The sequence below is a fragment of the Halichoerus grypus genome, chromosome 3 (genome assembly GCF_964656455.1).
Source record: "Halichoerus grypus chromosome 3, mHalGry1.hap1.1, whole genome shotgun sequence".
NCBI lineage: Eukaryota > Metazoa > Chordata > Mammalia > Carnivora > Phocidae > Halichoerus > Halichoerus grypus.
The window spans coordinates 138,651,401-138,674,541 of record NC_135714.1 but is presented as its reverse complement, the minus strand read 5'-3'; the positions used below and the strand labels follow the sequence as shown (position 1 = coordinate 138,674,541).

General features: G+C 33.3%; 1 protein-coding gene and 1 non-coding gene across 5 annotated transcripts in view; both read left to right on the top strand.

Moving 5' to 3' along the window:
* FSTL5 (follistatin like 5) overlaps positions 1-23,141 on the top strand; it is a 725,252-nt gene that overhangs the window by 472,185 nt on the left and 229,926 nt on the right. For all 4 annotated transcript variants that reach the window (XM_078069389.1, XM_078069388.1, XM_036106567.2 and 1 more), the window contains exon 7: positions 3,250-3,416. In XM_078069389.1, coding sequence (XP_077925515.1) covers positions 3,250-3,416 — 167 coding nt within the window. The remainder of the gene's footprint in view (positions 1-3,249; positions 3,417-23,141) is intronic.
* On the top strand, positions 20,904-21,006 carry LOC118544681 (U6 spliceosomal RNA). The gene has a single exon (XR_004921718.1). It is a non-coding gene; the product is annotated as a U6 spliceosomal RNA (small nuclear RNA).

Sequence of the window (23,141 nt, the reverse complement as noted above, 5' to 3'; positions counted from 1 at the left end):
ATGGTAGATCTTATTTTCTGCACAGCAATTGTCTCTACATAACTAGAATAAGATGTGGATAGAATGCCAAAGAATGAAATATGCTATCATTAATGTATATCTATGAAAATGTAGATTAATACTAATTAATAAGAAATTAAATTTTCAATATTTTTCCTGGGAACTCAATTCTAAAGAGACAACTATGAACACTAAATATACACAAGCACTCAGAGACAACAAACCTGTACTAATAGCTCTTAAAATAAATCTTAAATTGGCTTACAAATTGATCTATAGTTATTGTTTTAGGTTGTTAATGCATTTCTAGAAATAATCACCGTTTCTCTATAAAACATAAGTCCGATATGCTTTATGTGTACTTTCTTCACCATTAAAACATGTTTCGTGAAATTTAGAATATAAGAATAAAAGTGTGAGATTATATCTTTGTTAATAGCTATCAGGAAGACTAGTAAAGATAAGGATGACAATTTTGTAGATAAAAGACATTTTGCTGTTATATTTATTTAAGGAAAAAAGCACTTGATTTTGAGAAGTAGTAAGTGAACATAATTGGCTTTGTGTATGTAGATATATATGATATATTAGGGAAGAGGAGAAATGTATATGTAGCATGAAATATGCAGGAAAAAATTATAAAGAGTTTTCAAAATACATATCATTATTTAATAATACATATTACTGAGATGGTTTTAAAAATAATTTTAAGATGTAATCTCCAAATTAGAGAAAGACTTTTTTACTGTGCAAGTTAATATGCCCTGGGTGAATAGTAATTCTTATTTCTCATTATGCATCCTCTCAAAAAAGTTACATTTTAGAAAGATATCCCACATTGTTATGCCAAATCTCAGCATTTACTCTAACATGTTCATATTATCTAATTAGCATTGTTAATGTATAACTACTAAAAGCACAGCTAATTTGAATGGCCTGAGACCTAATACCAGATGTAGGAGGTTAGTGAAAAGATTCCAAGGTGACTTAGTAGCAATTGTATTTCTAAATGTCAGAGTAGCCAATGCTAACATGCTGATTTTAGAACCAGATGTCCCATTATTTCTTACATGATTTTATGAGAAACCAGAAGCTGAAATTCAGAAATGTTAATGAAAACTTATTAATAATCCTTATAATACTCTACATGATGTTATTACTTTTATAATTCTCCCTTTTTCTATAAGTTTGTAATATTTAAAAAAAAGACCTAGGGACGCCTGGGTGGCTCAGTTGGTTAAGTGCCCAACTCTTGACTTCAGCTCAGGTCATGATCTAGGGTTGTGAGATTGAGTGAGGAGTCTGCTTGAGATTCTCTCTCTCCCTCTCTGCCCCTACCCCCCTCGCTCTCTCTCTCTCAAATGAATAAATAAAATCTTTTTTAAAAAAGACCTAAAGAAACACTGTGTCTGCAAATTTCAAATGTTTTCTATGCCTAATTGGCCAAATATATTTTAGTGATTTTATAGAAAGAAAGAAAGAAAGAAAGAAAGAAAGAAAGAAAGAAAGAAAGAAGAAAGAAAGAAAAAACAGTATGAGTATTAAAGAAAAGAAGATTAAGCATATTACCTATGTTCTATTGCTCAAGAATCATTGAAATAAAATGTGAATAGGGATAAATGTCATTAGGGAACATTAGGCTGTCAATACTAATGACTGAGCAAGGTCCTTGTTAACAATTTGTATCATTTCTATAAGTGATGTCATGACAAAAATAATAAATTGGGCTGAGTCTCTCTCATAGGGTTTTTCAATTTCAAAGGCATGCCTACCTCCTTCTTTGACAATGCAAAACACTGCTGCCTTGAGTCATTAAGGTTTTTAGATTGAAACACTAGATCTTATACAACAAGTAAGAGTCAGTTTATTTCATTTATATTCATCAGCTAATGGTGCGGCAGGCAGGGTTCATGACAACAGAGATCATTTAACATTGCATGTGGGAGATTGTATGTTCAATCCTGGTCTTTCAATACAAAAATGTATGCCATTTTTGGCATGACAATTTGTGATGCTACCAAAAAATAAAGTAACCGTTTACCGAATAGTTGCATTCTATAAAATATATTTGATTGGCATTTCTCTTTCTTCTCAAGATGACATGGGATTCAGAAAGAGAGAAAAAGAAGGTAGACTGGTGAAAGGAAAGGAGAGGGGTTTGCGGAGGAGACAGCAAAGATTGCACCTGATACATATTTATTGCAAATTAAAAGCCACGGCTTTTCTATACTCAATGCCCCCATGAAAAATATCATCAATCACAACGAAGAAACAAAAGACCATCATTGTCCCCCCCCACCCATGGAAATTTCATTTCAGAATATTGATTTGTGATATTCTAACCTGGCTAAGACTGAGCAAAGTCAAAATGTAGTCAGTGTAGAAAAGTTAGTGTCTGTGAATGTGAACTGATGAAGACTAACGGGAAGCTTTTGCATGGGTGAAAACCGGTAGGATTATCTAGTCATCTCTCATGACAATCCACAATGACAGACTTGTTAATTCCCATAACTGGTAAAGATTGCCTGAAAACACAAAAGGAAAGCCAGATCCAGATTACAAATTGTATTTTCTGGTTCGGCATAATTATTAGGAGAAATATGTTAAATAGTTAAAATATTATATTTAACTTTAAAATTTAAGGATCAGGAAGCAACTGTACTGTCCCAACATTGTCTGGCTGATAAAGGCAGCTGACAGCATTTCACTTAATTGCTGTTTGGTTGGTGAACTTCAGTTTTCCCTCCGTCAACTTCCCAAATAAATCTTATCCCTTTAGAGTCAATTTATGTTTCCCAGCAGAATGATGCATTTTACCCATTCAGCTATGCTAGCGTTCTCTGAAGCCAGCCAGCAATGATCTCACCTCACCTACAATATAAATCTATCAGTGAATAAACAACATCATTTTTATTTCAATGCCGATGACACACTACATGTCGATTTGGCAGTTAAATAATTTATCTCTCTTTTGGGTGCAATCTGCCAGGCTTATTATAACTCTACTTCTGATATTCATTTCATGTTTCATAGTTCTTTTCCTCATGAGGATGCTTGTCAATCAATTAAATTGAAATGTCATTCTGACCTTTTATTGGAAACAATTTATTCTTTTTTTCCATTTCATCACAAGCTTTTTTCCATTTTAGTCAAACTAAAAGCCTTAATTACTACTATTCAGAGACTTTATACTAATTAACCTTATAAAACTACATGCTCATCAACATTACTGACCCTTTATCTTTCCAGAGGTTATCCAGTTGAGTCTGCCTGAGGATCAGAAACTAAGCATTACAGCGGCAACTGTGGGGCAAAGTGCTGTTCTGAGCTGTGCCATTCGGGGGGCACCGAGACCCCCCATCATCTGGCAAAGGAACAATATTATTCTAAATAATTTAGATTTGGAAGACATCAATGTGAGTACATAAATAGATGTTGCTTTATAATTTGTGTGTTTCACGTGATATACTCTAGACTTTGTGAAGTCTGAGCAGCTTAATGAATATCGGATGTAGAGTAGAAGAAGATTATTGGAACATTGTCATATCCACACTAGTGACTGGTAGGTGCACTATAGGTCGTTTGAAATTATCCAGATCACTTGTGTAGATGTAGTAATCAGGTTATGTAGCCCTGTATTAGTGGGATCATATCAACTTAAACCAATTCTGTCTGATTGTCAGAATTTCTACAATTATCAACAATTAATCTTTATGTATTTGCTATTATGGTTGAGCAACAGCCTAAAGCTTGTGAGGTGTTAGATTGGGTAAAGGCAGTTTTTGCTTCAAATACTTCATAGTGTATTAGAAATAATAAACATTAATCAAGCAATAAATGGTTTATTTTTCTAGAATGGAATTGGAATAAATTTCTCCAATCAGGTTCACTCCTAGAGACCCAGAATCTTAAACTCAATTTGAAAGGGTACAGCTTTGAAAATGAAACAGAAACAGGGTATTCATCTGTACCTTCCATGCTATGTGTTCCAAGTGAGGGTTAAAAAGTATACATCATCCTAGATGATGAAAAGACGTAAAAATTGTGTGTTAAGGGATGCCCATGGAAATGACGTAGGGCAATCCTTTGTCTTAGTGATTTTGGGATTTTATGATCTCCATGCACATAAATTTCAGTTATTTTTTTATTATTGCTCAAGAAAGCCGTCACCTGTTCGTTCATTCTTTGTTGTTTCATAAAGAAACCTCTAAAGAAAGCAGCATAAAGAACTCTAAAACACAGGTCCAAGAGAGTCACTCTTATGTATTGCATCTTACTAATATTCTTGTTTAATGTCCTCAAATGATTCAAAACAGAAGCTTTCCAATTTTAATTTTTTTATTTAATAATTTTTTTCCTAAATTTGTTTATATATGTGAAAGTTCTTCAGAGAGTATATGGAGAATAATACTTAATTCTTAAGATATCAAGAACACTGTGCATTAGAATAGCTATAATTTTAGCAGTATTCAACAATCTTTGAGAGACATGGGTTTGCTTATATGTTGTTATGTCTACATTTTATCTTTTATTTTCTACCTTCATTCCTACTATCAAGTTTTCCATGTTATGTCCAGAGGCCCATGTATTCTATGGTGCTGTGGTTTGAATACATGGCCCATGTATTCTATGGTGCTGTGGTTTGAATACCTCAAAATAAGCTCATTTGAATTGTTTCAGTAAGGAAGGGTATGCTATGAGTAATCTGTGGAAAAATTGTAAAAATGGGCACATTCTTTTGCCTGGATCTTGTAAGTTATTTTGTTTACTTCCTAACTTCTGACTCTGTTCTAGAAACTTGAAATTTCTAAGAAAATGATTATAGATAAGTTAGGTGTCCAAAATATATGTAAGCATTAGATAAATTCTGACATTAATAAATTGATTTTTATTGGATAAAGTTATTTTGGTTACATTTCATAAATCTCATTTTGAAATTTTGAGAATTTCAAAAACATTTTTAAGATTTAAAAAGTTTTGATTTCATTACAAGTCATATTTAAATAAATTGGACAAGCATTCATAACCTATAGTATATGTATAACTTCCAACATTCCAAATGAAACTGCAGGGATATCTTTGAAAGGGATATTTATTTAATTTTCCAGTATACCACTGGTGTTTTCATTTACATGCATTTACCAATATAACTAAGGTGTGAAGTAAAAGTTATAAAATATTACTTATTGTGTTTTGTTTTATACTTAACCTGTTTAAAGTCTGCTATAAAATAAGGACTTCACCGTGGAAATAAATTATTTATCTATATCTATTTATCCATCTGTATGTAGACTTTATTATAGTTAATAAGCTAACTATATAGTTTATATATATGTATAACTGCATTAAATATAATAAACTATTATATAGTCAGCCATATAGTATTATAATATATATATTATATTATATAGTTTATTACATGTATATGTGAATATATATATAGAGAGAGAGAGAGAAGGAGAGAGAGAGAAAGAGAAAGTCAGTACTGTCTCTAGTGGACATCTGATATGTCATCTGATTACTCAACATCTTTTGAACAACCCTTCAGATATTTTGGCAGTGCTTTGATTCTTTGCTTTCCCAAACTAGAAACCACAGTCTTACTTAATTAGCCTTCTTTGCAGTTAGGGAGCAGATATATGAATAAGGCAAAGACACTGCTGACCCAAGACTTCATTGTGTAAGCAAGAGCAGGGAATCACAGGTGCTTTACGGAAGTCACTCTCCCCATCTGTCCTTCCGGGTGAGTGCTGTGGCAGCAGATCTTACTTGCAAGGACAACAGTGATGAAAGTTCTGGAATTGGTCAGTATTCAGCTTCAATTGGATCTTCATGGGTCAATCTCAATATGGGGCTTGTGCTTTTTTCCTGGCTTCTCATTCCCTAAGGATGACACTCAGTGCTGGATATCCTATGACCTCCGTAATATCTTCATTAAATGGCATTCTTGCTCAAAACTAGCTAGAATGGGTTCTATTGTTTGCCCCTAAGAATGTCATCTAAATAATTTTATGGGTTTAATAAGTTGAGAAACATCTGTAGTTATATCTTCTTAAAATGTATGTTTATCATTAGATATAGATTTTGGATGTGTTAAAAGATCAAGATGACCGTACTATTGTAAAATACATTCTTTGTTTATAAGCAAAGAGGACTTTCAAAACTTCCAGATATGAGTCAGTTTTATACCCAAGTATATTGGGTGTAAATTATACCAAAGTATATATTTGTTCCCACAAGAGTGGGTTTAATTCCCATTAAATTATGTAAGGTTAAAATTATAAGTGTTTTTCATGTCAAAGAAATTGATGACAATTTTCAATATTCTTTCTGATTCTTTAATATATATTAGGTAGGATTTAACATATATTTACCTAGGCAACACATAAATGCTTTCTGATTGCAAAAGATTAAAATAATATAAACATTTTTTAAAAGCATAATTACCCCTCCTTTTTTTATATCCACTTATTCCCATTCTTAAGTGCAGAATAAATCCTGTGAGTATGTTTTTAATCTCCCTCCATTCATTGCAAATATAATTTTATTTATTTAGTAGGATAGATTCATATTAATTCTCATTATGTCACTACTTCATTATCTTATTAGCCCTAAAGACAACTCCATGAAGCAGGGAAGCTTTTTTTAAGCAATGAATCTTACCCTCATTTGCATATGTGGGGATTTATGCTAAGAGCGTTGTTCATCCAAGGTTGTTGAAGGAATAAGTGGTAGTGCTGGAATGTTTATATGGCATGATTGACTTCAGTTCTTGAGCTTCACCACTGCATGGAAGTGAGATGGTCTGTCATTTTCTGCTACCCTTTGCAAAATGTATCCCAAATAATTCTGGCCCCTATCCATTACTAATAGGTTTTATAGTCTGTGCCATTATGTGTAGGGCTGATTGATGTTCACTTGATGTTAGAAGCCTTTCATTTGGCCTGTCTTCTGTTTTGGACCCAATGAATAAAAGAACACTACTGAACTACTGGAAGCAGTGACACAGTGGTTTGCAAAATGGGCTGGGGATTCAGACTGTCTGGATTCCAATTAATATTCAGTCTCTTGGAAGTGATATGTCCTCAAGGTATTTAACCGCCCTATGCCCAGCTTCCTTATCTGTAAATTGAAGATAACAGTAGAATGAACTCATTTTTGCATGAGAACTAATGAGATAAAGTATTTTTAAACTGGTAATACTCTATGAGTCACAGGGTAAATGTTCTTTGCTTTTTCTTCTCTCTTGTCCTCCTCCTCTTCCTCTTTCTTCTCTTCTTCCTAATATAGGTTTCAACAGCACAGAAACACTCAACCTGCCTAAAACAACAGGAATTCAATGTTAGGACACATAAGGTAGTAAGAGAGTTTGGGAACTAACAGGAAATGCCCCCACCAAATTTGTTCCAGTTGTAGTCACTGAAACTGGAAGATTTTTTTTTTTTTTTTCTATTCAATGCAGCTTTAGGAATCATACTGACTTAACTTCCTATTAGCAATCTTGTATTAATCTCTGCTCTGAAGATATGCCATTAAATTCACTTGGCTACTATACATTCATATATTTTCCATCGTATATGTGTCTTCAGTCCTTTTTCTGCCTAAGTTCCTGCAATAGATAATTGCTTTACTTTGATCTTTCTGCTTTAGGTGCAACTTGGCACACAAACTACAATTCTGGCATTATCGTGATTGAGCCTGAGTCCTAATCCTGGTCCGATGAGCTATGACCAGGGAATGCAGATGAGGAGCTGTGAGGTTTAGAACATGACTCTCCTGTTGACCTTGCTTCTCTCGAGCTGGTTCTTAGATTCCAATCCTAGTTTTGCCACTTATTAGCTATGCAATCACAATGAATTGATTGAAGCAATTTAAGTTACAGTCTCTTCATCTGTAAAAGGAGGAATTGTCATAAAATTCAATGGTGCATACCAGGTTGAACATAAAATATAAGTTATTTATTTTATCACTATCAGTAGTTTGATTCAATATGGCATGTTGATCATGCTTAATAACAAATGTAAAGCCCTATGAAAATATTATTTTGAAATAACCTGATGTAATTTATATTATTATGACTTTCAACAACTTTAAAGGTAGACTTGCTAGATATAATGCAGAACTCACAGATACATTTGGATTTCAGATATACAATAAATATTTTTTTCACTATAGGTATGTACCAAATATTGCATGGGATATACTTCATACAAGAATCATTCTTGTCTGTCTGAAATTTAACTTTAGTTAGGTGCTGCATTTTATTTACTGTGTCTGGCATTCTCCTAACATGAAAGTCAAGTTGGCTTAAATACTGCATGAAACCGTTTTCTTACAAATGATACTGTGGCTTACATCACTGAGATTAAAAGTTGGAACTGTTAAAAGTTCATGTGAATTTAATACATTGGCTTTGTAGATTCCTTATTTTTTTCCCATCTTAACATTCATTCTGTGATTTTTGTTTCTTTTACATCTGTCTAACCTGTTAGTAATTGTGCCTTGCATTTAGAAGAGACTAGGGAAAACATGGATTAAATTCACAGGAGTTTATTCTTTCATAACATATACCTTCCATAGCTGGCATGATTGCTCCATGAAGCATCTGGACCTCAATCTTCTATCTTCTTTTCTGGCATTCCAAGAGCTTGGCTTTTATCGTTAAGGTCATCTCAGGGATCAAGAGGGCTGTTGGAGCTCCAACCACCAATCTATATTCCATCATTCTACAGTCCAGAGCCACAGCAGTCCAAAGCAGGTAAAAGATAAAGGAACTTATTCCTGGAAGTCCCGCAACCTTTTATGGGTCACCGATGAGCAATAACTGCAATAACTATACTAGGGAGACTGCAAATACCACTGTTTAGCTAGGCGTACTGCTCAGGCTTCTGTTACAAAGGAGGAGCAGGTGAGCAATCTCTACTTCTCTATCCACGGCCATCTAAGAGGATAGAAGATGTTCTACTTCTTTCTTTATACTTTTATTTTGTTTTGTTTTTCAGCATTGATTAAATATGATTATCCATCTGAATTCAAATCTGAGCAGCTCTACACACCAACTCTATTCCTTTGGTAGTTTTATCAGTCCTCAACTTATTTCTTTGATTGTGAATTTTGCATTTATAGGCCTCTCATTAAATATTCTACTAAGTTTTATTTATTTACTTATTTTTCATTCAGTCTAATGATTTTTTTCTGATCATTCTTTTTTTTTAAATTTATTTAAATTCAATTAATTAATATATAGTGTATTATTAGTTTCAGAGATAAGAGTTCAGTGATTCAGCAGTTTCTCTGATCATTCTTAAGATAGTTCTATCCTGGGATGCCTGGGTGGCTCAGCTGATTAAGTGTCTGCCTTCATCTCAGGTCATGATCCCAGGGTCCTAAGATCAAGCCCCTCACGGGCTCCCTGCTTGTGCTTTCTCTCTCTCTCTGACAAATAAATAAATAAAATCAAAAAAAAAAGAAAAAAGAAAAAAGATAGTTCTATCCCTCTGGCTTATCTGAAGCAATTCTCACCATGTACAGTTAACATCCACTTAAAGCAAAGCATTCTCTTAAAAAATGATAAACATAGACAATAAACCAGTTGAAATAATCACTTTAATTCAAATCAAAATCCAATTGCAGGTATGGCAGTGTGCATATTAGTTTTTGTTTGTTTTTAATGCTAGATCTCCTCATAAATATGTAGCTGGCAAAACGAACACTGGGAGATAACATATCACAGCATAATAAAAAAATTAATCAAAATTAAAAACTTTAATAGAATAAAATTTTATTTTATTGTATTTTTATTTTAACATGTCTGCATTTTTAAAGCCATTGAATGCTTAATATAAAATACTATACCTTATTCTGATAAAAAAAAAAATGTTTCAGAATATGTACTGAACTTCAAATTGAGAAGTCAAATCCCCAAGTCATACTTAGTTCCCAAAAACTGAAAGAAGTGATTTTAGTAGTAGAGAATTCTGACTCCATTACTCAGTTTTAATACTTACAGTAGTATAAAGATATAACTTTTTCCCTTAAATCTATGAATTTTAAAGTTCTCATATATACAAAAGGGGCATTTTTAACCTTTAGGCTATTCTTTGATAACAGAACCCAAATTATGTTCACCAATAAGAACAATTTTGTTAGCAAGATTTCATTTTAACTTTTTAGAAACTTATAGTGTTCTATTTTAATATGGAACCTATTGGAGGATAACATCAAAACTAGTTATTAAAAAGGAAGTTATTGACTTTTTTCTTTGCTAGACTATAAACAATCCATTTCTTTTATCCCCTTAACGAAAAATGTAGACATTTAATGTTTGTAATATAATACATCATTCACCATGTAATTTTTATCACTAATTTATTTTTAATATAAGCCTGAGGCCATTGTGGCTCTTAAAATCTAGGGGAATTGGAGAATATTTACGATTCGAAATCTTCCAAGCCAAAGAAAGCAAGGAGCATTGGCAAAGCTAAAGATGTTGGATTTCTTTCACAAATACCAAATATGCAGCATGCATTCATTTTCCACCTATATAATTGTTAAATGGGTGAAATTACATGTGATCATAAACATTGCCTAAGAGCATGCTGCTTTAAAATGAATATTATTCCTAAATTACTTTGTTCTGCTTATATAATGGAACACTGAATATTACAATTCACTTCTTAAGAAAGTATTAAAATCAGTAATTTAAAAAATGTTTTAAAATATCTTTGGCCATATTTTTTTGGAACTTATTCTTGCAAATAGCAATATATAAAAATGAAATGCTCATGTGTGGATTGGTGAATGAAATATTCACATACTAGTTTGTATGTGGTAGGTTATGTATTTTTTTTTATTTTTAAAATTTCAGGTTCAGTTTTCAAAGTTGTGACAGATCATGTTATTTTAATAAGTTTATGAAGAATATTAACACAGAAACATGATTACTATGACATTCTTTTTTTCTCAATAAGAACTTTTGCTAAATATCGATATAGATTCATTCTTAAATTGATGAAGCTATTTTTTTTCATCATATGTCTGAACCCATGGCTTCAACTACTATATTTAAGCTGATACATTCTAAGTTATAATTCTATTTAAAATTTCTCTCCTCTTTCTCTTTCTTTTTTTTTTTTTGTTTTTTGTTTTTTGTTTTTTGTTTGAATGTGTGAAATCTGATGAAAGAAAGATGTTGGGGTTCAGAGCTGATGTTCAAGAAAGAATTCTTGAAACATCTTTGGAGCAAAAAGGTGGTTTTATTAAAGGACAGGGACAGGACCCGTGGGCAGAAAGACTGCACTGGGGTCATGGAGGAGTGGCTGATTAAATACTTTCAAGTTGGGAGGGGGTTAGGGATAGCGTAAGTCTCTAAGGAATTTTGGAAGCAAGGTTTCCAGGACCTTGAGGGGGCTAGCTATTGTTAGGAAAAGGTCATTTATTACTGTCTAGTAAAATCATAGTCATGAGACCCTTCAGATGTATATCGGTGGGCCATATGCTTGGGGGCTGATTGCCATCATGTATTTTGAGGGGTAGAGATAAAGGAAGTCTCCAAAGGAATTTTTATATGTTAGACTTACAGGATCCTGAGGGTTGTGCTAGGATTGCCTTCTGCCCTTAATGAAGTATTAACATCGAGGCAGCTGAGCTCCAAGAGGACTGTCACTCTGCCTGTTTCGAGGACTTGTCAGTGGGCTGTAAACAGTAAGGAGATTTAATTCTTTTGCCTCTGTTTCCCACATCAAAATCCAGACCAATTATCTTTATCCTCAAACCTGCAACATTTGCAGTGTTTCCTATTCCATGTCAATGTAGCCAGAAAACTGAGTCCTGCTCAAGTTCTCTCTCAATTTGTCCCTCAAATCTGATCTGTTACAAAACCTTGTGAATTTAACTTTTTAAATTTATCTTAAATCTCTTCTGTCATCTCATTTCCACTATGGCTGCCTTAGTTTAAGTTTATAATTTCTCACCTTCAAACTTGATCCTTTCCTACTGAGACTGCCCCTCCATTTAAACCTGCACTTCATATTACAGGCAGACAGCTCCTCATAAAATTTACATTTGGCCATTTTGCATTCCTCTTTAAAACCCTTTAATGTCTGTTTGTAGCTTTCATGAAAAAAAGAAAAAGATTCAAATTATTTAGCTTATTCTGGAAAGCCTATTTCTTTATTAATTTTTCGTACTATTCATACATATTCATTCTTTCCTACAACCCCTCCAAAACACTAGCTGCTTTCTGACTATTAAGGTGTGTTATTATTACCATTCTCAAACACATTCTTCTCTCTACTGGAAAACCTTCCCTTGTCTTTTTAATTTACCTAAATCCAATGAATTCTTTACAAATAGATAAATGCTTCTTATGCCTAAATTTGACTTCTTTTTTCAAGTTCTTTGTCTAGCAATTACCATACTTGTTGCATATAATAGAACTATTAACATTCTTGCCTTTCTTCTCTAGACTAGAAACTCTGAGCTCAAGGACCTTTACATATTCAACTTTGGATTATGATGTTAGCCTTGTACTGACACCTAGGAGATAATAAAATTCAAATGTGCAAATAACAAATGACATAGTGATATTTCTAATATTCATACTTATGCATTATTGAGTGTATTTGTATACTTTTTATATTCAACATGTTGCTAGAGACTTTATTTACTTCCTGTAGCTACATGCAGGGTTATCAATCAACTGATGTTTATTGGCAGTCAATCATTTAAGCCTAACATGCCTCAACAATTTCTGGATTCCATTTCTTTAATAACATTTCTCATTAAGCATATTGACTTTTTACTATAGTTTCAATTTAATCTCCTATCATATGCAATAAGGGGGGGAAGAAAAAGATGAGGGGCAACACATATTTGGTCATTATTTAATCTTCATGTATTCAACAAATATTGATTTAACTGGTACGCTTTTCCAGGCACTCAGTTAAATGCTGAGAATATACCTATAAGAGACACCACTCCAGTCTTGAAAATCTCACAGATTAAAGGAATCAAAAAAGAATACAACTGCATTATATTTAATAATGCAGTATGAAAGTTTCATAAACACAGATCTTCCTGACTTGGAGCTATGGCTCACTGCTGCTCAGCATCACCAGAGAGTATTAGTACCACGCTGGGCCAACCCAGGAAAATATCAAAATTAAAATTTGAAGTATGGTGTCTACAAAATGTGTATCGCTTTCACACCATGATAAAGTTGAAAAATCATAAGTTGGAGGCCATCTATATATATTTGTTTATTTTATATGCAAATATATAAATAATAGAAAAGGGAAGTCAAATTTAAGTTGCAGAGTCACAGAAGACTTCTAAAAATACACTAGTCTTACGGTGGAGACTAGAGCTAGATGAAGGAGTGGCAGACAGGTATTGCTAGGAAAGAGTACATCAGGCTTGAGGTAGCATGGTATATTTAATGGAGTTATGTATAAGAGTTAGCAAAGATTGGGGCACCTGGGTGGCTCAGTTGTTAAGCGTCTGCCTTTGGCTCAGGTCATGATCCCAGAGTCCTGGGATCGAGCCCCGCATCGGGCTCCCTGCTCGGTGGGAAGCCTGCTTCTCCCTCTCCCACTCCCCCTGCTTGTGTTCCTTCTCTCGCTGTGTCTCTTTCTGTCAAATAAATAAATAAAATCTTTAAAAAAAAAAAAGAGTTAGCAAAGATAATAGGTTAATAAAGGGCTTCAAATTATTAATATATTGATCAAGGGCTTGAATACATTAAATAAAACCAGGTTCTTGTATTTGATTATAGAGGTGTACATTTACATTTATAACATACAACACAATGATGATGATGGATGGATACTTAATATTTGCCAAACATTGAAATGTATCATTTAAAAAATATATTTACTTACTTTGCAACACAAGAGAAACCAACATATTTATACTTATACACAAGATGATGTTTAAGTTGATTTTTAACTGCATTTCAATAATAATTTTGGTTCTCTTTACAGTTTATCTTTCTCTAGTCACCTTGGTCCATATTTGCAGATAGAACTATAATTTAAACAAATAATACATCTATAAAATTTTAAGCAACTTTTCTGTTTCATATCAAAGGAGAATAGCAAGCACCATTTAAAGGATATATAACTAATGCCAATTGATCTTACAGACCTCCTAAAGTACATACCATTCATTTCACAGTAGACTTTTCATTGCCCTCTAATTATAGTTAACTTATTCCTAACCTTTTAAATAATGCCCAGCTTGTAAGAGCTCTATATGGCTACACAATTTATTTTTAAAAAACTGAGGGGCAATTCTCTGGTATAATTGCTTCACAGCCATCAACGATCATAGGGTTCAAAATCAAAATCTTGTTATATAATTTAAGGCATAATAGGTCAAGATCGTTTAATATAGAAAGACAACCCATTCACTTTAAGAGTAGTTGTTGATTCTTACTTTATCTTTCTCCTTTTGTGCAAGAAGCAAAAGTTACAGTTTAATCTAAAATAAAGAAATAGTGTCATAGATATCTCTGTTTTGTAACAGTATTCAAATATGCTATCAACATTATCCTTCTGAGTACTCAATGTTTTAGAGAGGGAAACTTAAGAAGCCTATTAGAAGTGATAACCAAAAAGAAAAGAAGTTGTAAAATCCAATTTTGTCGTTCCTTCAAGGATTTGTTATTTCATTTCTGTTCAATTAGCAGGATTTTGGCAGAGGCTGGGAATTTATCATATATTTTCTTCCTAACAGTATACACTATTAAAATAAGACAAAAACACTACTAATAAAGAACACTTTTTTAAAAAATTTTTTTGTTCACTCAAGGAACTTGATGCAGAGGTATGTGAAATCAGTTATATTAATGAAGCATGTTAATTGGTAATTGCTTATAAATTACCGTTTTTCCTAATGAAAATGAATTATATTCATGATAGATAGCTCTAGTAAACATTCTTAAATTTATATAACCAATGTTCAAATATATTTATGCTGACATTATTGTGATTTATAAAACCTTCTTTCAATGGGTGAAATGCATTGTGATTTTATAATTTTTGTCTAAAAGTAATTAACTAGCTATTGTCCCAAAGGCAGATATTAATTCCTCCCTTATTTTATTCATTTCTATCCCTCTATGGCATATGTAAGTCTAATGATTTAGCTTGAATGTGATCCTTTGACAACTTATCAATGAATGTTTACAGAGTCAACAAATATGTATGAGTTAATAGGATATTCACTCATACATATTATATGGTCTATGATTCTAGAGTTTATAGGTATAAGAGTTACTTTAATTTATGGCAAGAAAAATTGGCATCAAAAATAAAGACAATCTTCAACGTATGAGGTGAACAAGGGCAATATAATTTTTAGAGAGAAACAAACTGGGCAAACCATGGTTACAATATGTTATGATGTTGTTTCATATTTTGAGTTAGGGTAACCAACTAGGGGGCCATCTTCTGCTTGATGGTCTAGAGTCAATTGCTTGGGACAATGTATGTTACAAGGATATGTAATAATGACATGTTTTTCAAGATCAGATTGAAGTATGGACTAAGACTCCCACCTAAAGATTATTCAATTCTCTAGGGATGTAATTTGTCCATTAACTACTTATTAGGGCACAAACTCTGTGAATATGCATGTGAAGGCAAATGATTTCTGTTCTATGGAAAAGATAACTTCAAGATAATTATCAACTACTTTTGTGTTAAACTTCACAAACTTACATCAGCATGCCTTTCCCAAATTATGTAAATACCTGCTCTTCAAATGGAATTTAAGCTAGCTTTACCATCTTGCTGGTTCCCCCATTAATGAGATAAATAAATCTTTGTCCCTGTTAATTTTATATTTTTATTGGAATTGTGTTTTAACTCTTTTAAAGTTACACTTCAACAGTGTTTTAAGCTCCACACATCTACACTTCCTATACATTCCAGCAGGATATTTTGGTAAAATGTGCTATTCATTTCCAGCAATTTGCCTGAATAAAAGAGGGAGCTATTATTTATACTATTTAGTGATAAAATTCTGCATTAGAAACAACTCTTTTTTTGTGGGGTGAGTGGAAGGAATTTAATTGCCTCTGCTGTATTAAGACATTTAGAGACTTCATAATCGCTGGCCCAAGAGAGAGATGCACCCATGAAACACTGAGGTTACTGCTCTGTCAATTCCTTGGTAATAGAATGTTGGCAAGGCATGAAATCTCTCTAAGTCACAACGTTTTTATTTGTAAAGAAAATAAAAGACCTTCCAGCAACTTACCTTACAGATTTGTGAAAAATTATATTAAATGAAGCATACATTTTTAAACTAACACAAGATAAATAGTAAAAATTTAATAAGATTTAGTTCTCCTTCCTTCACAGGAACATTTACTCCATTCCTTTTGTCCTCACTAAAATTCCCTTTTTCATTTGCTAATAAGATTTTGCCCTATTATATCTGAACATTTTATTAAACAAAGAACTGAAAAATCAACTTTTTTTTTTTTTTTTTTAAGATTTTATTTATTTATTTGACAGAGAGAGACACAGCGAGAGAGGGAACACAAGCAGGGGGAGTGGGAGAGGGAGAAGCAGGCTTCCCACGGAGCAGGGAGCCCGATGCGGGGCTTGATCCCAGGACCCTGGGATCATGACCTGAGCCAAAGGCAGACGCTTAACGACTGAGCCACCCAGGTGCCCCTGAAAAATCAACTTTTAAATAAATTAGAAGTATATATAACTCCAATGAATATTTCATAAGAAAATGTAATATTCACCTTCTAAGTAAAAACCACAAAATTAATTGTCAAGAAAATGTTCTTTTTATTTCAGACTCTTAATATTACATGAAATGTTTTCCATGACACAAATTAATAGAGTAGAATATACAAATTACAATCTGATGAAGAATACCCAAAGGAATACGATTACATTAACAGAAAGATATATTTGTTCATGTAATGGACTTAGAAAAAAAAGTCTTATTAGCCTTTAGATGATATCAATTTTCAAGACTTCGAAACAGTACACACAGATATCTAAATATACCATTGCAACCATGTTTCCTTGAATCTACTTTCCTCTAAAAAAACAACAAAAAAAACAGAAGTTACCCTTGTGCAGTGGAATAGCAGTTAAAAAGTGTTGTTTTCGTTGCAGTTGGAGTTGACCTTGTCACGCACTAAAATAAATCTTATATGAGCCAACTAAAACTTCAGTATATTTCTAAATTGGAGGCAACTTTAAATGAAAGAAATTAGGATACAATAAATCAAGAATAAATCAGGACTTAAAGGAAATGCCTAATTTCCCACTTAAATAGTATGCTGAAATTTCTTGTACAATTTGCTTCAATTACCAAGTTTATTCGGGTAGCAGTTCAAATTTGAAACTATACTTCTTAAATAATTAATATATATTCTTTTATTATTGAAGTTGTCTAGTCAAAACACTGTGGTAATTGTGTATTCCTAAGAAGGCTGTGAGACAGTTTCAATAATACTTATATTGTTAAATAAATGAAATAACAAAGCATCAACTACCAAATTAGTGTTGAGGGTCACATGAATTATTGATAGAAGAAAAGGTCATGAATTAGTGCACCAAAATATTGATGGGGAACTTCACACTTTGGCCTTGAAGAATTAGGAGGGACAGAATAATTCTAAACAATATGCAGAAATTTCAATTCTGCAAGGCAGAAATGGACAAATAATATTCAGGAAGCATAGAATCAATCAACCCCATTGCCATAGTGGCTCTTAGTATAAGACAACAGTGGGGAATGAAATTTTCTTGTCTCTAAATCAATACCGAAAAATGCCTGCGTGCCTCTGATAATATTAATTTGGCCTGTAAGGAATTCATCTGCTTAAGTTTTGCTTATTTGTTCTTTTATTTTGCAAATATGTTACAGAAGTGTTGGGGAAAGACAAGATGACATTTTGTGTCGGATTCCTATTAATATAACAGGTGTAGATAGCAAGTGAGGGTCTGTCTCTTTCACAAATGCACATGAAGCAATGTTCTGTCAACAAATCAGGGAAAAAGCAGAAAAAAATAGGGCTCAAAAGCTTGGGTCCTGGGTGCCTGGGTGGCTCAGTTGGTTAAGCAACTGCTTTCGGCTCAGGTCATGATCCCGGAGTCCTGGGATCGAGTCCCACATCGGGCTCCCGGCTCAGCAGGGAGCCTGCTTCTCCCTCTGACCCTCTCCCCTCTCACGCTGTTTCTCTCTCACTCGCTCTCTAATAAATAAATAAATAAAAATCTTAAAAAAAAAAAAGCTTGGGTCCTAGTGACTGCTGTGTAGTACTATTAGTACTATATAGTACCCAGTACTATTGGTAAAAATGGAAGAATCTTGTGAGTGGCTTCTTTGTTGGAATTAGAATATGGTTTATATATAAATATGTTGACTTTGAAGTCATCCTGTAGAGGATGTTCTACAGGACATCCTGTAGAAAATATGTGTAGTTTGAAGATGTGAGATTTATTGTTCATATTTATAAAAATGTAACCAAGTGTAAAATGATTCATATGCTCAATCACTGTTATTTACTGTTTTGGAGATCCTTCACATTTCCAGTTATAATTATGGTTTTGAGACTGCTGTAATTAAGTTTCAGTTTTATCTTAAGAAATCTAATTATATCATCTCTTGTACTTATGATGAAAAGGTATCAATATCCCAGTTCTACAGACAAGAAAGGCTCAAAGAAGGTACACATCTTCAAGGGCTGATTTGAGCTGGAGCTTGCTCAGCTGCTAGGTGTCATAGTGACTGATTGACGGAACAAGCCAAAATGAAAGTAACATATAAGCCTTTAGTCACTTAGTGCAAAAATATAAGCAAGAAGCTAAATTAGAGAAAGTACCAACTCTCCCACTGTTCCATTTTTCTCCGTGAAATGGCACAAGTCAAGGGTCAGATGGATCAGCACAGACATGGGGAATCGCTAGCCAGAATAAAGGAATTGCCTCACTCCCAAGAGAAGCTGAACAAAAGGATCCTGCAGTTTTATGGACTTAGGTGGAGGAGGGGAGGGATGAGTAAGGGCTAGGAGTGGCAAAGTACTAAATACTGAGTCCAGAGTAGAAAAAAGTGTCTTCGAGTCCCTCCCCCCGCCCTTCTCCCCATAAAGAGGTCTCAGCAGAGGTGCCTGTCAGAGGTGCTTCTGACACAGGTTCCTGATGGAGGTACCTAATGGAGGTGCTTGGGGTTAGTAATATAGATAAGAGCATGGCTGGCCAAGGGATCCTGAGTTCTTGACTGTAACTTTCTATAGAGATGGCAGTGCACTGGCTGTGCTCTAAGTCCGGTGTAGGAAGTGCAGCTTTCTTTTGCAAGGTCTGCCAGGCAAAACCTTTGCTACTGCCTGTGGTCAGACCTGAAAGATCACACATAGATTTTTGACCAGGCCCTTCAATAATTTTGGCATAAACTGATTCAAACCAAAATGTATACCTTGGTTTGAAAAAAAAAAAAAGTCCCACTTTTTTCTACTCAAGATTGCTCTCCTCATTAAAAACATTTTCAGTAAGTTACCTATATATTGATGTTCCTATAATCTCTTGCAATTTTACTATTCCTTACTAATAAAATATATGTTGGAAATGTTTGTTGCAATTTGGGATGGAAAATAGGGCTGGAGTAGAGATGTAGATGGTAGTCCCATAAACCACTTGAAAAATGTTGGAAGGAGGAAGAAATTCCTTGTGTGAGAAATACGTTAGACAGCCATAAGGTTCTGCTGCTTGCACGTACCCTAAATGTTACTGATCTCTAGAAACAAAACAAACCTAGATTTTACTAATGACACATTGAGATCATGTCTTTCTACTTGTCTAACACATATCTCTATATATGTTCCCTTAGCTCCCTCACTATAGTCCAAGGTCTTTGCTCATTGGTAGTGCTTCTTAATTCACATTTTGAAACCATATAATAACCAAAGTGATATCTTCATTGGAAGTTCCCAATAAATACTATTGAGTTGAATATGCCAAGCAGTCAATAAGATATAGAGCTTTATTGGTCCTTGAGATCAGTGATTTTTTTTTTTTTTTTTTTTTTTGGTACATCCAGATAGCGGAATAACATGGTTGTCCATCAGTAGTCTGAATCTTGACATCAGAAATGAGTAAGTGACAAATTGTAATCAAGGGCTTAAGATTGGCACAGCCAACCTGATAGGAAGTTCAAAGGAATAAATTACTAATTAGAAATGAAGGTTTCAGATTGAGATGCATTATAAAATTAAAACTTAAATTTCATTGGGATTTAATGTTACCCTTAATGGACTAAAGTGATTTTCAATGTCCTTTTTGGCATCCCTTTGCACATTAAAAGTAATATGGCTGTCATTCATCTTTGGTTAATCTGAGGAAGTAAAATGATTATACTTTGAAATTATGTTTTATATAGTAATTTTTCTTTAGATATAATTTAAAAACTGGAGCTGCCATTCGTGTGTTTCCTTTAAACAGTTTTTATCATTGTGGTCATATTTCTAATTAGAGTATAACATTTCCACCTTAAGAAAGCCTTTAGACTCATCAGGGATCATTGATATTTTAAGTTCAATTTGTTGTTTTTGTGCAACAATTTCCCACAACTAAAATATTCTCCATAACTCAAAACATAGAGATTATAGATTTTCAAATCTAATCACTAAAATAAAAACATGTTAGGGGAATTAACATTTTTTGAGTGCCTACCACATGATAGACACAGTGCTAAAGAGTTATATTATATTGATTCATTCAATCATGATACTCAATCATGATATTCAAATACAATAAGGAAAGGTGCTTGCCCTCCCCCTAATTAATGTTTTAGAAACTGAGGCTAAAACACTGATTTAACCAAAATCATGCAAAGGGAGCTAGAAGTAAAGCCAGAATTAAAAGCCAGATTTGGGGCTTGCTTGGCAGTACATAAAACTAAATTGGAATGATACAGAGATTAGCATGGCCCCGGTGCAAGGATGACACACAAATACATGAAAGTTTCCATTAAAAAAAAAAGAAAAGAAAAGAAAAGAAAAAAAGCCGGATTTGTTGGCTCCAGTCATATCATTTTGTCTGTATACGAATGTTTCTATCCATGTCTAATCTTCCTTGTGTATTATATTTGAATCAAAAATGAGTAATTTTGTTATATGTTGCCATCATAAAACTATTCCAAAGTCTATTATCTGTATAATAGTTTCAGTATAAATTCAGAATTTTTATAATAATAATTTGTATTTCAAATGTGAAATTATATGTTTCATTATCTATAGAATAGAAATGCTAGTATTTTAGTCAATCTCATTTTAATACTCCATCCTGGAGTCCCGGGATCGAGTCCCACAACAGGCTCCCTGCTCGGCGGGGAGTCTGCTTCTCCCTCTGACCCTCTCATGCTCTATCTCATTCTCTCTCTCAAGTAAATAAATAAAATCTTAAAAAAAAAAAAAAATACTCCAGAAAAAAATTTGGTAATGTCCAGTTATCATGTGGAAAATTATCTGATTATACACTATTTATTCCTTATGTGCTGTAGTAATAAATATAAAAATATGGTGAATTATGAAAAATTAATTTAGTATAATTAAGCGTTAAGGTTTCTGAGGGTCAATATTTTGCACAAAGATACCTGATAAAAACACATTTCCTAAAATTATTGTGAAATACTGCTATTAAAAACTGATAAATGTGGAAAAATGGTCAATTTATTATGACTATAATCTGCATATGATTAAAGAGAACTTTTTTAAGGCTATCATTTCCATATGATGGATATCTTATTCTGCTATTCCATTAATGAAAAATACTGCATGCTACTGACAGTCATAGTAGAGTTGGGACTGGTGTTTCCTCACTCGGCTCCAACTGCAGGTGCTGTGATATGGGCCAAAGAAGCTCCACATAACTTACATGTTACTCTCCACACCACCTGCTTCTCTGTTGTTTCCAATCGAGACTGCATCAGGCTTCTGCCCAGGATTGCAACTAAATTTTGTGTATGTCCAAACTCAACAATCTCTACAGGACAGAAACAGATACAGATTAGAAGTGAGAATACTTATTTTAATCTCACAGTAGCATCAGTCTTTCTTGTTCTAGATGCTTCACTTATTGCAGAATAGCAGATGACATTTTGTTTCACAAGCCGTGCAAAGTTTTCTATTCTGAAATGGAGTTCTGCTATGAGCACTTTAATATAATGAGCACACAGAAAGTAATTAACTTACATTGAAGGATGAAAGTTTCTAATGTGCTGTGGTTAAAAAACAACAGACACCTTAACTGTAGAGAACAAACTCATGGTTGCCAGAGGGGATGGGTGAAACAGGTGACACGATTTAAGGAGCGTACTTGTGATGAGCACCGGGGGTTGTACGGAAGTGTTGAATCACTATATTGTGCACCTGAAACTAATATTACACCATGTTAACTAACTGGAATTTAAATTAAAATGTGGAAAAAATAAAAAATAAAAAGTATTTAAAAAAAGAAGTAAAGCAAAAGGGAAGAAACAACAACAAAAAACAATAGATACCTATTACTATAAATCTGTAGTTCTATTCATAATATAAAGCAACTTTTAATAAGTATCTATATATGAGAATAAAAAATACATTATAAAATCATCAAATTGGAAGGCCACATAATTTTGTATGCTCTCTAATTATTCTCTAAATTATTATATCAGAAGATACCCTGAATTTCAATCTTTAAAATGAATTACATTATTATAGCTATGGATATATACATGAAGAGAAAAATTAAAATATCAAAATAAAAGTGCTTATCTCTGGATTTCAGGATTGGAAGTCATTTAGGCTTTCAAAACTTAGCATGTAGTCCTATTAATACAAAAAAGTGGTGAGGATCAAATTTAGTGCAGTCAGTTATGGGGTAGAGGTCCACACTTCAATTTGGCAGACAGGGGAAACTCAAAATATGAATAGAGTTACAGCTGTTATCTTTTGGTAATTGCTTCAAATGCATTTTCTTAATTAGTAATAACTATCTTATCTCTTATGAGGAAGCATTTATCTTCTCCACTGTCTTTGTCTTATGTAAAACAGTATGTAACCAGTATTGGAAAATTTCACTTTTGTACATCCATCCCTGTAATCTTTCTCATCACTGAAAAAATTTCTCTTG